Raw genomic sequence first — 17084 nt, 5'->3', positions numbered from 1 at the left:
TAATACCTGCCAGTTGATTTAAACTTTGACTTGATGCTCGTTTGCAAGTGGTGAAATGGCTTCATCTGAATTCTAGCCACATTTCTCGCTGCCAAAGGATACTCTTAGTTTATTTTTGCCCTTCAGCAGAGGCTCATTTTCTGCCAGCTTTCTGGCTTCAATAAGTCAATTAAACCTGACAGGGTGAAAGATAGGTCTAAATGTGAATCACGCTCTATGTTCGCACAACCATTTATTTAACTCCCAGCCCAGAAAAACTCAACTCATTGAGCAAACGAACAAAAGCCTTGGCAAATTCATTCATCCCATTCCCATTTCCATTTCCATTAGGCATTTAACATGATATAGTCAAAAAGGGAGCTTGGATATTGGCCCTGATTATGCGTATATGTAATGCATATACGGCCGGGAAAATTAATAAATATTTTAATTAAACGGGCTGGAGAAACACGAAAATTGCAAAGTCTGCACGTGACTGGGCAAGCATTTTCCATTTTCCCCGAAAACACATATACACACACACACGCAGACACTCGAGGGAACGCAGTTAAAAAGCAATTGAAATGCTATTGAAACACGGCAGTTGAGATCCACCACGAGTTGGCTCTGACATTGCATTGACCTTTGGCAAATAGAAAATTCGTTAGGATCAATAATTAAGTGAAATGAAAAAAGAAACACATCTATGTGTAGCCAAAAAAGAAGTCACAAATGACCAGTAACAATAAAAGAGCAGGCAAAATTAAGGCGATTGAAGAGCAAACACAATGAAGCGTGTTCCATAGGCCAGGAGCTTGACAGGCTCCCACCAGGCCAGGGAATATTTCCCCAGTCCCCATGAAATTTTCCCGCTTCCTCTGGGTTTTCCCAGCTCTCCGCAAACTTGGCCAACAGCCATGGCCAAGACAAATGGCAGGCGGAGAATATGAGCGAACAAGAAGTGCGAAACAATTGCGTGCTAAACGCCAAAAACGTCAAAGGAACTTGGAAAAAATGGAGCATTGGGGCAGTAAATGGAAAGATAAATGGCATGGGCCACTAGACAAAGGGGGAAAGAGAAGGAGAAGGGACCAGAAAATGGGACACTGCATCCCCAAGGACTAAATCAATATCGAGTTGTTAAAATTATTAAAATGTATTCCAAAGAAAACTAAGAGATTACCCTAAGTGCCTTGCATCCGTAAGTTTTCAGGTTTACTAAATCAATCAATTGGGTTTTAGAAGTTTTTTTATTATTATTCATAATTTTGTTTTTTTTCTTTGTTTTATTACAAATCGAAAATGTGTAGGATATGTATGGAAAGGCCGAATGTTGGATGGGTTGTGGCAGATATACATATCCCTTATACAGTTTTCTAAATGTCATCGAGCTCCGCAATAGAGACGATACGTTTTACGTTTTTTACAAATACAAATAGTTGTATAAATATTCGTTATATATAGCATCTAAGATATACAAAAAAGGAACAATTTATGAAGCCCATTGATTATGCGATGTTGATGTTGATCAAATGGGAACTCATAAGTTGATTTTATTGTTTTATTATAATAAATGTAAATCGATTTTTTTCATATTCTTGCACTTAACATTTACGATAGGTTCTTAAGAAATCGGAAAATAAAAATTAAACAGAGTGTTTGAGTTTTATTCGGTTGTTATTTTTTTTTTCTACGGGAATTACGCACTTCTTGGCAAATATTTTAAGAACCCCAGACGGGAATGATGTTGTCTTCTGGTTCCGAGTGGAGTTCTTGCAGTTTTGAAAAAATTCAAACGTTGTTCTTGGATATTAAGACTCGCAAAGCCTTTTGCTACTGATCTACTCCAAAACTGGTTGTCGTTGTTTTGGTGGCCCCTTGTGATGCATTCGTTGTTTTTGGATGTTTAGGATGTTCTTGTTGGTGTGTAGTTCGTTGTTTCGTTCGTTTACAAAATTGAGCGGTGAGCTACGGATCGAAAAATGTAGCATTATTACCTCCAGATTGCAAACAATACTCGAAATAAACATTTAAATGGAATAAGAGGTGTGTGGCATGCAGAAGTTGTATCATGTGTTTGCTACATGGGTTAAAAACAATTTGGATTTCAATGATAGGGCTCTGAAGTTTCTAAGTATATAACGTGCAAAATTCGGATAAGATATATTTTCATAATTACAATATTATATTAAAATAAATAATAAGCCAAATATATTTTTAATTTATTTTCAGAAGGACCTAATTGCAAGTAAAAAAACCAATTTAAGGGATGCCAAAATGCATCAATAAGGTAATTAACCTTAAAACATTTTTCGTATATTAACAATTACAAAGACTACAGAACCCAATCATATATAAACTTATGCATATGTCGATTATATGTTATTAACACTACTTGTTGTGGAATACTACTAATTCAGGGTACTACAGGGTACGTTTTTTCTATAGGATAATATGTGAGCACTACAAGTCATTTGTGTAGCTTCTACAATGAACAAATTTATCGTTTGTCATGCTTTTTCCTTTTTCTTACCAATTTGTTTTTTTTTACATTTCGTTACATGTAATTTATGTAAAATTAAGTACAAAAAAATTACAGAAGTGCTATATGATTGATATAGCGTCGCTTTGTTATTAGAGCTAAACGATTGTTTGTGATTTTGATTCTATATATTTTGTTTAGAATAAATCCTCTTCCTCAGCTGTTTATGATAATTAAAATGTAAATAAAATAAAAATAATAATGTTAAATATAAACAATATTGGAAAATGTGTCGGGTAATATATAATTTTACAAAAACATGAAAGAAAATCGTAGGCAATTAATTAAAGAGCACGGACAACTCTAAATATTTATGGAAAGCACAAATAAATTTAAATTACGAAACAAGTTATGCAACTCGATATCGAGATAATGTTAAACCAAGTGCTTATAAAATTTTTCCTAAATATCTACGATGCTTCTATCTGCTTTTTACATGGAATTCTAGTGGACTTTACTATTTTTGACTTTTATCTTGTGCAAATATATTTCTCTCATGCTTTTATGGTAATTTCTCTATGGGCATCTAGGGAAGGGGATCTCCAATTCGAAAATATTTACAAACTGTTTGTATGTATATACAGAAGGCGATCTTACCAACAGCCAATGAAATGTTACCCCCAATGTTCAAAACAATTTGAGCCCCACAGTTGGTAAGATCAAAGTATGTATCTCTAGGAATCAGAAATCTATAGCTTACGTGTCAAGGGTCTTGCTGGGTGCTTGGACCACAAGTAGCGGTTCTTCACCGGCGACAAGTACGAGTCCCGGGCCACGGGGCTCGAAGCACGGGGCACCGAGGTGGCGCGGAAGGGCACCAGGTCATCCACGTCCCACCAGAAGGGATCGCGCACGATCGAGGAGATCGGCAAGTTGGGGCTGGGGCTCAGCAGATCCCTGAACCGGTTGCGTGGGTGGAAGATGGGGAGTCCTGTTTTGTTGGCATTTCAGTAGCAGTAGTTGTAGTAGTAGTAGTCATCATCAGAGATGGTATTGTTGGATGTGTAGTATCAGTGTTGGGTGTTGCATTGCGTTGTTGTGCGTTTTGTTGGGTATACAATCAGATGTTGTGGGGTTTCATTTGATATTGTTTGTATTGTTGTAGCAATGTATACAAGAAGAGCAGAAAGAAAAATATTTTTTGTTTTTGCTATGTTTTTTTTTAAACTAAAATAAAAGTAAATCAAATAAAAAAAAAAAACAACGCTTTAACAATCAACAATAATTTGATATTTTCCATGCGTATGTTGGGGTTTCATTGTGGAAAAAATACCAAAGGATAATGGTGGGAAATGCGAGGAAAAGTGATAGGGGAATTTGATAGAGAGTGACAGGTGGCAGGATGGACAGGCGCTACAGTGAGCACATCGATAAGCGAACCAGTGGGCATATGAAGGTGGGGTTCTGGTTTGGGATTTAAGGTTTTATCGGGGAATGCAAACCGATTCAATGAAGCGTTAAATAGGTTTTCAAATCTTGCAAAATTTCTTCATCGGATTTTTGGTATTCAATTGAACGGAAAGCAAATAAATTATTTATAGTCGTTATATACACTAGTATTTTAATTTAATTAAATTGGTGTTTTAAGGAAATTCACGTTTGTGTTCTGCATTATTTCCAAAAAAAATATCCGAGTGAGTAAAATTGATAATAGTAAAATTGATCAAAAATTTGTGAAATTTTGAAAATTTGAAAATCATTCAATCGATTTGCCTTCGAGGACGGAAAGCGCGGCGCTTACACTTCGGGCAACACTGTACTAATTTTGCTGATGCTGCTGGCAAACTCAAACTCAAAACACGAGAGACACTAGAAATACTCGTGCTGGCGAAGCCAAAGAGTGGAAATAATTTTGACAAATTATATGGCCACCAGATGGGCGGAGTGGGCGTGTCATGGACGAAAGTGGTCTGAACACGTCACGAAAAATATGGCAACGATTTTTCAACGCGTTCGCCGCACATTATCATCATCGCTCCATCACCACAAACTCCATCATCTCGATTTTGTCTCGCATTTCGAGAGGCAAAAGAAGCTGACATCAAATTGAACAATAACACGCAAATTTCGTCTCTTCTTCGGATTTTTTGGGTTTTTTCTTTTGTTTAAAGGTAGTGAAAGTAGTATAGGTGAAATTTGGATTTTTACCCTCAGCATCGTAGGCGACTTCGGTGGGACGGGGTCCCCAGCGACCGGCTTTCACGGGAGTGGGACTTGGCGAACCGGCGCGCTCAAAAATACCGAGTGGCCGACTGGGCGCATCAGCTGGCGCCGAATCAGCCTCGGCGATCGCGGGCAACTTACGTTCAAAGAGTTCGTCCAGCGGCTCCAACGAGCTGGCCCGGAAGCTGGGCCGCGTGAACGGGGCCAAGCTGGTGGCGCGATCGAAGACCGAGGGTCCTCCGCGTGGCACGCTGCCCTCGCGGTTCCAGTAGCTCGGCGGTGGCACGTACGGCTCGCTGCCGGCGCGGGTCGTCCTCGAGGGGCGGAACGGCGAGGCCGAGCGACGAGCTGAAACCAGAACGGGGTAACCAGAAGTGAGTAACCATGTTGTGGATCACTGGCAACCAATGGCAAAGTATCTAGTTGCAACAATAAATGCCTGACTAAGTGGCGCCTCGTTGAGCTGCCCCTGCTGAAATGTATAGTTTCAAACTCAAATATATACTATAGAAATATGCTATCACTAAAATCACAAAACATTGGCATTGATATTAAATAGGAAACGTATGTTAACGTTGATGAATTTGTATACATGTAATGGGAATGTTGCAACGATACTATGCATATCCTTTAATCTTTTTGGCATTAAAACTTTTGCTAGTCTATCCTAAACTGAATTAAAAGAGAGTTAAAGGCATCAACACTTTTTCGAAATAACTACCTTGGCGTCTGCCATAATTAACCACTCAAAATCCCTATAATCTTGTACTTACCAGAACGAAAAGCCTCACCCACCAACGATGTTCGAGAAACTCTCGCAATGGAAAACAAACAACATCCGAAACAAAATACATAGTACAAATTACACAAAACTGTGGGCACGAAACACGATTACAAAATTGGAAGTTTTTGATTGGAAATCTACGAGTATAAATTGTCTGCCAGAGAACGTGAAACATACATTTTTAATACAGAGTTCGTTAAATATTTCATTTGAGTTTGTATAAATGTTTAGTTTTTGAGTATTGTTGGCAGTTTATATATACAGGCACCGCACAGTGTAATGCGAATTACTATGTTTTGATTTTAGTAGTGAAACGAGGGACTAGACGAAAGACAACAGCGAACTGGACAAGGTAAAACATTGACAATAATATTAATATCGAAATGTGAATGAGATGTTAGAAAATTAAGGGCCATTGAGAGAAGAATTTCCGTTGCGATGAAAAGATCCAAAACACAAGTTTTCTTGATTGGTATTAAATATGTTTTTATTACTGATTAAGGCTGGTTCTTTAAAGTAACTGAAGGGCGGAAATAGTGTTTATTTGGTTTTTTTTTCGGTTTTTTGGTTCGGGTATAGTCGCCAGTGGGGCTACAGTGGGCTCAAATAGTTGATTTAGCAGCAAAAACTATGCTCTTTGGTACAGCAGCTGTTAGAAGAAAGGCTTAAGATAATCGGGGTTTGGATGGATGGATGGTTTTAGGAACGAATGAGGGGATGGGTTCGTTAAATATGTTTATTTAAATATATTTAATGGCTAAAATTAAAATTAGAGTTCTTTTTTATAAATGTTTTGTTGTTGGTTTTATTACTTTTGTTGTTGTTGTTGATTTTGTATAAGTTAATAATTAAAATAAAGCATTTGTATATTTATATTTATATATTATACAATGAAACATTTAACGAAATTTTCACTCGACTTGACTATTGCTGGTAATCGGTTTTTTTTTTCTTTTGCTTACAGACAAATATTGATTACAATTCATTTTCGTTTATCCCTTCACTTCGTTTAAGTTGAACAGATTTTGCGTAAATTTACAAGAGTCTATCTACGAGCTAAGCAAACAAAAGTATTTATTTTCACTAACGCTCAGCGCTTCAAACTCTTAGAGCTGCAAAATAGAGTTAAACAAATAGGATTTTAGTCGAAAATCGAGCTGTAACGCGATTGAGAAAAGTCTGCAAAAGTATTTTCTTATGTTGGCTGAATTTGAAAAAAAATTTCGTTGAGTTCGTATTGGATGTTGCGATCAGATTTCATTTGCTATTTTGTTGAGTTCGTGCTTACATTTTGTATATATACGAGTATATTAATTTTAAAATTTTCGTTGTTGATGTTGTTGTGTTGTTTACTTTCCTGCTGATGTTGGGGTCGGACTTTTGTGTCTGGCATTGGATTTAGTAAATGTCTTTGATATCCTTACCCTTGTTGAGCTCAGCCAGCAGCTTGTCCTCTGGCTCGTACTCCAGGGGCACCAGCGCGTTGGGCGTCAGTGGCTTGTCCTTCAAGTACAGACCATAGCGAGATGGGTACCTAAAGTGTTGGACGAAATCCGAAAATTATAGGTGATCTTGGGGAGCATTTAAGGGACTTTAAGGGACACCCACCTGCGCTCGATCTCCTGCATGCGCTTCAGATGATCATTCCAGGCCTTCTCTGCGTCGTAGTTAGCTGGAACTGTCCACAGAAAAGATTGATATTACAAGAATCTAGACATACTTCCTAGACTAGTTGAGCATTCCAACAATTGCGCAAGCATAGAACTCAATACAAAAAAAATAAATGCTTACAGAAAGTGGTATGTTTAGTGCGTGGGCTCACACGACGTATGCGCAATATTCGATACGTACGCCATCCCGGAAAGCAATATTATCATATATCATAGCGAAAGCAGCAAGAGGAAGAAATAGAAGGGAATCGGGAAATCAGTAAAGCAGTAAAGCGTATTAAAAAGCAATTTATTATAAATGATCTGCAAGCTGAGGCCGTAGTCATGATAAAAGTCGATGGGAGTTCATAGCAAACCCTTTGATGTGATGGCCCTTGATGGATGGTCTGATGGATGGATGCAACACCACAGCACAGAAAAGCAACAGCGAGTTGTTTACAGATTTTATTTCACACACAAAACACATACATATACATATATATATATACAGATGTATATACTGGCTAGCGAATAAATCGTTTTCTAATTTCGATTATTTAACTAAAAACTACACACAAAATCCTTTTCACTAAATTTAAGTTTGTCTTTTGCCTAGAGAGAACAACAAATACAAATACAAATATATATATAAATATATATCGAGAGAGTGCGCATAAAATATCAAAAATATATATATGTATATCGCTCGGATACATATGTGTATTTATCTTGACGACACACATATCTATGTATATTCTGAAACATTTATGAAAGAGAGAGAAAGAAAAAAACAATTGGTTAGTCCAAAAAAAAGCGAAAAGAAAACTAAATAATTTAGGCAAACGGGGTACTAGGTTGATGGTAAAACGGTTTGGGGGTAGGGGACTGGGGACTGGGGCTTTTGCCAGTGTGTGAGTGTGTGGAAATTCGGAAAATCAGAAAAGAGAACTTCGGCTTCCGCGCATCGAGGGCCGCCACAGTCATTTGATCCCAGAGCACGCACCGAAAAAAATTGAGTCAAAAATTCCGCTTATATACCTGACTTGATATATAGCGCACAAAGATGAGTCCGCTTGTGTGTGTGTGTGTTGCCTATATTGTTGCCTATATTGTCTTGATTTTTTGTTCATTTCTGAGGCCTTTTGCCAAAATCAACACGAACGAGCCGAAACGAAAAGAAACGAAACGAAACTCTCATTGACGTAATAGTATTTGGCCGTTTGGCGCTGGCCAATTTTATTTTTAAATTTATGAAATCATAGCGCTCGCACATGAAAACCCATAAAGATATGGCGGTTCTGATATATTCAAGGTGTTGTCAAAAGCTTCAATAGCAGGCAGTGGCGAGAATGCAGTTGTGAGATGATTGTAATGACGCGACTGATTGATTGATTGATTGATTGATTGATGGCGCATCGAAGCGAAACAGAAAGGCTGAAAGAACTTTTGGCGTTCGGCTGGACCGAAGCTTACGTAACCTTGCAATCGGGTGATTACCTTTCTAATTTGAATTTTCAAAGGGCTAAGTAAATTAAATTTATTTAAAGTGTCAATCAGAAAGTTATGCATAGACATTTAATCCTGATTTTAAGCTACTATACTATTATCCAAAACGTAAACAGTATCTTTAGCAGTTATTTCAATCTCATGGAGGGTAATAAGTTATGTAAACAAGAATTTCTATCTGACCAGATTATTTTTACTTTGTAATCTAAAATTTAAATTATTTAAGTTACATATCCATACTTGCAAGGCCACGCATTTCGGAAGCAGTAAGATACAGATTCTCAGCTGTGTGAAGCAGTTAGGCGGGGATCGGCAGTAGATAGTACAGTAAATGCTCCATATATGGGCCCAACTCACTTGTTCGGCTGTAGTGATGATCGTAGATGGCACGGGGCGAGTAGCCGTAGGTGTCGCGGCTCACTGGCAGATATCTGTAGCCAGAGGACTGGACGCGCTCGTTGGCGGTGGCGGGCTCGTCGTAGATGCTCCTGTAGGAGGGCGAGTCCAGGTAGGAGCTGTAGGGACGAGAGGCACGGGGAGCCTCGTGGGCACGGATATCCTCGGAGCCTATAAATAGTTGTTTGGATAACGCGGCGTTAGTTCATTGCTATTCAAATATTTCGGCTATTTTCACTATTTGGCTCAATGCCAGCGCTGCAGAAAAGCACACAAAAATTAAGTTGATTTCTATTCGGTGTCTATCATAGATGCGCCCCTCTATGTGTATCCTATATTTTTTTGGTATTTTCGCTGTCTTTGTTTAAGGCCTGAGCACATATTTTACATTTTTCTCTCTATATACAGTGGATGGCGAAAAGCTTTCCCATCGGAGCGTATCTAAGTATATAGCTTGGCTGATATGACACCTGCCAAAATAAATAGACTATACATATAGGCTAAGCTATTTGTGTTGCTCACTACCCAGAGTTTAATAATATCACTGTGAGATGTCCCTTAATCAGACCGAAGTAGGAATACTTAGAGTTGATCTTCAGTTATTCTAGAACTATGCAAAATGACTACAATTGTGACTAACCATTCAATTATACTTTTGTATACCTAACCCATTTTTTGAGGACTTATTTTGCCTTTCTACTACATTTATGCCTCAATTATACTTTTGTATACTTATTCAATCTTTTTAGGACTTTTTTATTTACTTATTTACTGGATGCTTACCCTTCAGGGACCTGATGTAGGACTGCCAGAATTTCGCCTTCTTGCTGGGGCTCTCATTGCGCCCAATCATTTCCAAGTGGTTTTTGAACATTTTGATCGATTTGTTTTGTTCTGTTCACGAAAAAATCGTTGAACTCGTTCGCTGTAATGAAGTTGGGAGAAGAGATGTCTTAGCAATTTTCCAATGTGTGTTTCAAATTTCCGTTCGGCTTTTCAGTTCTCGGTTTAATCTATTTCCCGGGAAATGCCAGGCAGCACGCACGAATTCGAGTCGCTTGTCTCTCGATTAATGGGATGTTTTCTCAGTTGAATTTTTTGCTTTCGCGTTGAAAGTCTCTCGGTTCGAAAATAAACAGACTGTGTGCCACTTTCGAGCAGTGCAAAGTTTATAAAACATATACATATAATCTAATATAATACCACGATCAGGCAACAGCAGCTACCGCAAGATCAATCTCACTAAAAATAAATATATGTTTCCGTTCGGTTTTTGTGATTTTTCATGTGTTGCTTCTTCTGGTTGCTCAAATATAAAAATATTTTTTGTTGCTTAGCAAATTTCACACTTCTGAGTATGAGAACCAGAAAAAACGAATATTCTAGGTGTGTCAGTGTGTGCGTGTAAGTGGGCTAGTGGGTGTGAATGTATCTGTGTGTAAGCTGCAGCTAAATTGGGTTTTATTTTTAAATGTCCTTGAGTCGAAATCGTTCTGTTATTCTGGCTTTCATCGGAATTTACTTTAGTATCGAAGAAGTGTGCAAAGTCTAATAACAATTTAGTTGAAGTATTTCAAAAGTATTAGCTACTCGAATCCACTAAATGAAATAAATGTTCGAATTTGATTCAATATCGGATTTTTGTATTAATATTTCACTGCACAAACTTTTAAAGAGCTCCAACACTTTGGTATCAAATGTCATTGGGTAAGATCTCTCTTATATAATTATAGTCAATGTCTTTTTGCCATGGAATGTCGTTTCATTCATAATGCGATCATAATTCCATAATTATTTCACCAGGTAATTGTTTTTTCTTCACAGTCAGCTGTGGTAATGCACTTTATTCAATTTGATTTGATTGTTTTTTATTTCGTTTATAATTATTTAATGTACTATTCAGTTGTGTTGTTTAATATGTTTTCGGGTTCGCTTACAATTTAAATTTACTCCTAAAAAATAGCGATCTATCCTCAACGAAGAATTTTTTCAAACTGCAAACCCCAAGAAAATTCGCCTCACCAATTTTCCTCGTTTCAGAATTTTGCCATTCCGTTTCGGCCCCAAAAGCACGGCGCATTCCTTTACGGCGTAGGTTGCTCTATCCGTGAGCGATTTTCATCGCATCTGTGTGTTGCAAAGCTCCGGAGATCGGTTATGGGAAAGCTTTCCCATTTTCTGATAGATCGTGTGCTGGCACCCGCACCCACTCATTGTTTGCAACGATTCAATACCAAACCGCGATGACGCTGGCGATGATCATAAAAAGAAAGCCAGCCAACTCATGCCACATATATGTTACTCGTATGGGCCAATATTTCTTTCAAAAAATCCCGCACTCTATTTTCAGTTTTTGTTTTCCCTATGCCTTTTCATAATTTAAACGCTGTCTTTAGAAGTTCAAAGGGAAAGGTATTATATTGATCAATAAACTGTATTCGCTCTTGCTAAATCATTACAATAACTAACCAATTTAAAATGTGGTTAGTGGTCGATGGAATTTTTGGCATGACAGCGTTTAAATTCCGTTTATTTGTTTACGTTTTCTTTTGGTTTTGGCATTTGCTAAAATTTAGTTTCCTGATAATGGAAAACCATTTCCAGCATCATGCCCACACAGATAAATAAACAAAAGTGGACCAGGTAAATTAAGCCAAATGCAGATACCCTGACTATGCAAAATATGAGGTATAAAGAAACCTATGTATATAGAGAGTTTTACATATTAAAGAGTATTATGTAAAATTCAATATTATTTTGCTATTAATTGGTTTTCTTATACTTATAATATTACTCGTTAGTAAGAATACCCTCCTGAAGGGTATATCTTTTCTGCCCACGTGCGACCTAATGCTTGATAATCCAAACACAACTTTTCCAGGGAAATTCCTAAGAAAACGAATAAACAACGATGGGTAAAGCTTCTTCCCCCATCATATACAATTACATCGGACCGAGTTGAAGGGCAGATCTGGGAGTACATATGTTTCTAATAATAGTGACTACATTCATGGAGATCGGTTTGACCTTTTCAATCGTGCAGATCGCTTACAGAATTTCCTGCATGTGTTTTCCTATTTTTCTCCCATGAACTCAAGGCCAAATGCAAGTGCATTGAAATGTTCATTTGACTTTGTTTGTTTACCTTATATAAGGCTAATTTGTGAATTTAACCCTTAAACAGACTTGCAGCGTCATTTAAACTTGAACTTGACTTTGAATAAGCGAATGCGGTTTGATGAACCAAATCGAAAATCAAACGAAAATGCACAAAAACTCACGGGAAATTGGGAAATACCTGGCAAAGGTTTTCATTTCGGCCAATCAGTGATTCGGTGATGTGATTCAACTTTTACTTTCTGGCACACTTTTTTGGCTACCCACTACAATGAATTGAGCAACTTTTTAGTTTACTTTCGTTTTTGTCTTTCGTTTTTTACTTAATTTTAGTTTTTTGGCGCTTGATTGTGCATTTACCATCTTTGATGTTGTGCTGAAGGACACACAAAAGTTGGCAAGAAATTGAATACCCTTAAAAGGAACCTAAAATTTAATTCAATTATTTTTAAACTAATTAAATTGGCAAGCGTTTTAAACAAATAATCATCTTAGAGAAATTTATGGCCCTTGAGGATTGGGGTTGAGGATGTACGCTCATTATTTAGTGGCACAAATGCAAACAATGTCAAACAATTTGCTTTCGCAAATTCCCCACATTTTATAACGCAGTTTATACCCCAATTAATTGTAAACTGCATTTAATTTCGGGCGAGGGGATTAGACATTTAGTTGTCAGAAAGTAAGACGCAGAGTGAATGCATATAATTTATAAGCAATTTATTACTCTGGCACTTGGTCCGTAATAAATTGCTTTCCCAATGTGAAGGTCGATTATAGTTTTCGCCAGAGAAATGAAATGAAACGATAAACGAATATCCTACAATGTCAACGATGCGTATGCGCAATTTGCTGTGGATCAGCAGTTTAGAAAAGCTACAAAATATAATTAATATAAATACCACTTTGAGTCATAGCGAATTAGCCAAAATAAATATATTTTGGTCTATTGTTTTGTACCGAATGCTTTTTGTTTTGTGAGCATTTCGTATGCTCTCTTTTAAAACGATTTCCCATATTAAAAAAATGAAATGTATTGTTTAAAAGGGTTTCAGTAAATGTACTCTTTAGATTCAATTTTTCGACTTGCATCACCTGGGGACTCATAAATAGAGCTTAATGGCTTCTAATGCCTCAGCTGCAAAGCTTTTCCCCACTCTATGCTGTCTATCATACAATTTGAATAAAAATACACACATTATGTGGCACTAATACATAGTTTGGCCGAGTCTATATATAACGATGTTTAACCTTAACATATAGCAGACACCTTCAAATGAATTCTGCTAGAAATATAAAAATAAATATGTGTACTCGATGTATTCGCGTGGATATATTCTCTCGCCTGATTTTGCAGCCGAAATCCGTATCTATAGCCTTTGGCCAGATAGGTTCTGATCGGATTGGGATTGGGATTCGGAATGGTATTGGGATTGGAATCGGGCCTGCTCTCCAAGAAGCGCCAACGACCCACGCAAATGAACTTGAAAATTAATTGTTTCTGCAGTCGCACAATTGCAGAACGTGGGGGAGTAAAAAAGTGGATATATAGGGGCTTTATGTATTGAGAGATACATATGTGTACATTTGCTCAATGCCACTGGGGGTTTGCCTTCCATAATTTATTTGGCTTTCACAAGCTATGTGCCTGAAAACACACATTTTGTTTATAATTTCATTAAAATTGAATGCCAGACGATTTCTTCGTCGGGCTGGAAAATTGAAAATTAAGAAAAATCCACAAGTTATTTGGCGTGTTTGGCTTGGCCCATATATTTCTTTATAAATAAATTAGTGTCTATTTCTTTTCATCTTCTTGATCTCCAAGGACACAAGGGTCAATGCAGTTGAGGAAATTGCACGGAATTAACCTTGAATTTCAACACAAATATTTCTGGTGACAGATTGATGATGGTCAGACAAACTGGCGAAATGGGAAAACGTTTGAATATTTATTTTGGTCACTTTCTTTGAGTGGCTTATAGAACATTGCTGCTGACACTTTGGGTTAAAAGTTTTTGGTTTTCAAATATAATTAGGAAAGCCATTAACAGTTAGCCAGTGAGCACCCACTTGAAATTCATTTCCTCTGAACTTTCCTCCCCCTTTTGAGAAAAAGTCATTCGTTTATCAATAGCCTGCTGACGTCACAGAGATACAACTTGTACATCCTGTTTATTATTTTTGACTTTCAGTGTATAATATACGAATGAACACAAGCACACAAAAAGCGATTTATTCTGGCTCTGCATTCCATTCCATTCATGAAATCAAGGGGAAGCGAATATGTAATTAAAAGAATCTTACATACATCGTATACAATTATACAAAGTATATGAATAAAGATTACTCGAGTCCATTTGGCCCACAGATGACAGCACAAATGTGGACAATGTTTTGATATGTTTGGCACAAGTGTTTCTCGATATAATAATACTATATTTTAGGCGGGTGTCTACGGCCCAATACCAAAATATTGGAAGGCCAAAACGGAAAGTTTCGTTTATTTTTTAAACCGTCTCTTTGGCTGTCCAAATTTTTAACTTGTTCATTGTCTTGTACTTTGGCTGTTTCTCAGTTTTTCTGTCTTTTTCGCTTAGTTTTGTGTCGTTTTCTATATTTCACACATCATTGTGTGATAAAAATATTTTGAAGCTGTTTTTTATTTGGAACCTCGTACATATAACCAAGATTTATCTGTGTATAAAAAGAAAGGCGGAAAATAGACAAAAACAGGAAAAAACAAAACATAAAATCGACTGGATGCAAAGTATATTAGCAAGTTGACGTCAAGGGATACAGTTCTTTTTCCTTTGTTTATAGGAAATTCTATACCTAATTACATTTTCCTGAGCAAAACAACACTTCCGAAACATATTTTGTATGTTATTTTATTCAAATAAATATACAAATGAAAATTGAATACATTATAGAATTTATGGTCAATAGGTACCGCATATACTGTTTTCCATACGTATTTAAATTGCATATCATACCGAAATTCCTTTGTACAAACGCCGAATAAATCATACTTTCCCGTAATCAAACCAGAGCAATATTCTGGTTTTTAAAGCTAACAACCATGAGCCACAAACAAATTGCCCTGATATGCATAAATTTATGATTTCAGACCTTATTCGCCAGCGGGCGATTTATGGGCGAAGGGATAATGAAATGACTTGTGACACAACAAATGGGAGTAAGCCATAAACAAGGCGAACTGTGAATTACGGGTGCAGAGGGCACAAATGAGGGCTTGTACAAATCGACACCTGCAACTTGGTGTCGATTGTGGGATGTGTGTCCTTGGATCCTGTGAAGATGCTGCAGTCTTTGTGTAATTTGGTCGCAATTGTTAGTTGGTTAGTTGGGCGCATCATGATGGGAATTTCCCAAAGGAGCGGCGTAGCCAAGTGCTCGACTCAATTTCCAGTTGGCAAATTGGCTTAGTTGCCAATCGAGACGAACATATGCGGATTGCATTCGAGTAGGAAACATATGCCACCAGATCCCATTCATTTGCGCCGTGCCGCCGTGCCGCCGTGCCGCCAAGATGCCGAGATGCCTCAAGGTGTCGGAGTGAAATTTATTCTTAGAAGCCATGGCCAGAGCCAGGTGCATTTCTTTGAATGTGAATGCAATTCAATTAGCCCAGATTCAAAGGGGGAGCGAATAAATAGCAATATAGCAATTGTCCTTGCCTCTAAATTGTGAGCACAACTCAGTTGGACTTGGCTAAATTAACAGATCCTTGGCCCAGCGGCAATTAGCTTCGTCCTGCCCAAGGATAATGAACTGGGCAATAGAAAAGTCGAGTTCCTCTGCTCAAATGTCATCCACGTATATAAATGAGTGATTTAATGACTGTTATATGTAGCATCTATGTATGTCGCATACTGTAGTCACAGTGCGGCATGTAATGTAATTACCCCAACTAATTGAAAGTTCTTTATGGCTTTTGCTGAAGGCCAATATATTGTGACTTTGTTGTGTGGTTAGGTCATGTTGTCAAAGGAAATGGGCATGCCAAAGCTCTAAGGTAATGGAACAGTTTCTAATAACGATTTGAATTTAAAATCAAATTTATACTAGATATAATTCTCTTCTTAATACCGCAATTCCCAATTAATACCGCAAACGTGCCACCACTTTGCTACTTCCCATAGAACTTGACGACTGTTGGTTCGGTGGACCAACAAAGTGGCGTTGAAAACCATGGCGAGACAGTTGCCTCCGCGGATGAATAGAACGATGGATGCGATGACACGCTGAATCAACAGAGTGATGCGAAAATAATATACTTGTGGCTGGAGTGGAGGCGCCAACGGTCTGGTCCATTGGAATCAAGTCAGGCACTCAGTTTTTCAATGATTTCGCGTTCCAAGTGGACCTGCTGAAAAATGGCACAGTTTTTCAGGCAGACCGAAGCCACTCGGGCGTATGTGTAATGCCAACTCACACTGAGGGAATCCATAAATTCTCTTAAAAAGTATGCCAGGCCATTAAAAAAGTCATTAAAAATGCGGAAAGAAGCGATGAATTCTTGAACAGAATCTATGTCAAGGATATTAAAACATAATTTGTATATATTTGTAAAAACACTTTGATTGATCAGGCCGATTCAGACTCATTTCCTATACATCTACTTAAGCCAGTATCAATCAATTGATTCCGGTCTGTATTAACAGGTCCAGCCATCAATGTCAGCCAAGTAAAGCCTAAGGAAGTGACTCCCTCTGCCCCAAGATGTACGGACTGCTGCTGGAGAACCTCTCCGAGTACATCAAGTCCGTTTACGGCGAGGAGAAATGGGAGGACATCCGGCGACAGGCAGGCATCGATTCGCCCTCCTTCAGCGTCCATCAGGTCTATCCCGAGAATCTGCTGCAGAAGCTGGCCAAAAAGGCTCAACAGGTGTGTGCTTAATAGCCCAAAATAAATGAAGTGA

At 37.8% G+C, this 17084-nt stretch overlaps 2 protein-coding genes across 13 annotated transcripts in view; one reads left to right on the top strand and one right to left on the bottom strand.

The window, feature by feature from the left end:
* Window positions 1–17084, top strand: part of LOC6537238 (soluble guanylate cyclase 88E) — a 36242-nt gene that overhangs the window by 14169 nt on the left and 4989 nt on the right. For 5 of the 6 annotated variants that reach the window (XM_002097760.4, XM_039376440.2, XM_039376437.2 and 2 more), the window contains exons 3-4: window positions 2212–2269; window positions 16825–17050. In XM_002097760.4, coding sequence (XP_002097796.1) covers window positions 16883–17050 — 168 coding nt within the window. In that variant the 5' untranslated portion in view covers window positions 2212–2269; window positions 16825–16882. Of the gene's footprint in view, window positions 1–1953; window positions 2270–16824; window positions 17051–17084 lie in introns of those variants that run through there. The other variant, XM_039376438.2, reaches the window with a different exon arrangement.
* On the bottom strand, window positions 1502–11042 carry LOC6537239. 7 transcript variants are annotated; one of them, XM_015192733.3, is made up of 9 exons: window positions 10957–11042; window positions 9803–9944; window positions 8981–9190; window positions 7077–7146; window positions 6893–7002; window positions 4670–5032; window positions 3222–3452; window positions 2513–2681; window positions 1502–1947 (listed from the first exon to the last, which is right to left on the bottom strand). In XM_015192733.3, the coding sequence occupies exons 2-8, from the start codon at window positions 9891–9893 to the stop codon at window positions 2659–2661; spliced, it is 1098 nt and encodes a 365-aa protein (XP_015048219.1). In that variant the 5' UTR covers window positions 9894–9944; window positions 10957–11042; the 3' UTR covers window positions 1502–1947; window positions 2513–2658. The 7 variants fall into 7 exon arrangements, with proteins under 7 accessions (XP_015048219.1, XP_002097797.1, XP_015048215.1 ...); XM_002097761.4 differs by lacking the exon at window positions 10957–11042 and having other exon boundaries at window positions 4826–5032; XM_015192729.3 differs by lacking the exon at window positions 10957–11042 and having other exon boundaries at window positions 4826–5032; window positions 7077–7125.

The sequence above is a fragment of the Drosophila yakuba genome, chromosome 3R (genome assembly GCF_016746365.2).
Source record: "Drosophila yakuba strain Tai18E2 chromosome 3R, Prin_Dyak_Tai18E2_2.1, whole genome shotgun sequence".
In the NCBI taxonomy this organism is placed as follows: domain Eukaryota; kingdom Metazoa; phylum Arthropoda; class Insecta; order Diptera; family Drosophilidae; genus Drosophila; species Drosophila yakuba.
This window is presented reverse-complemented; position numbering and strand designations above follow the sequence as displayed.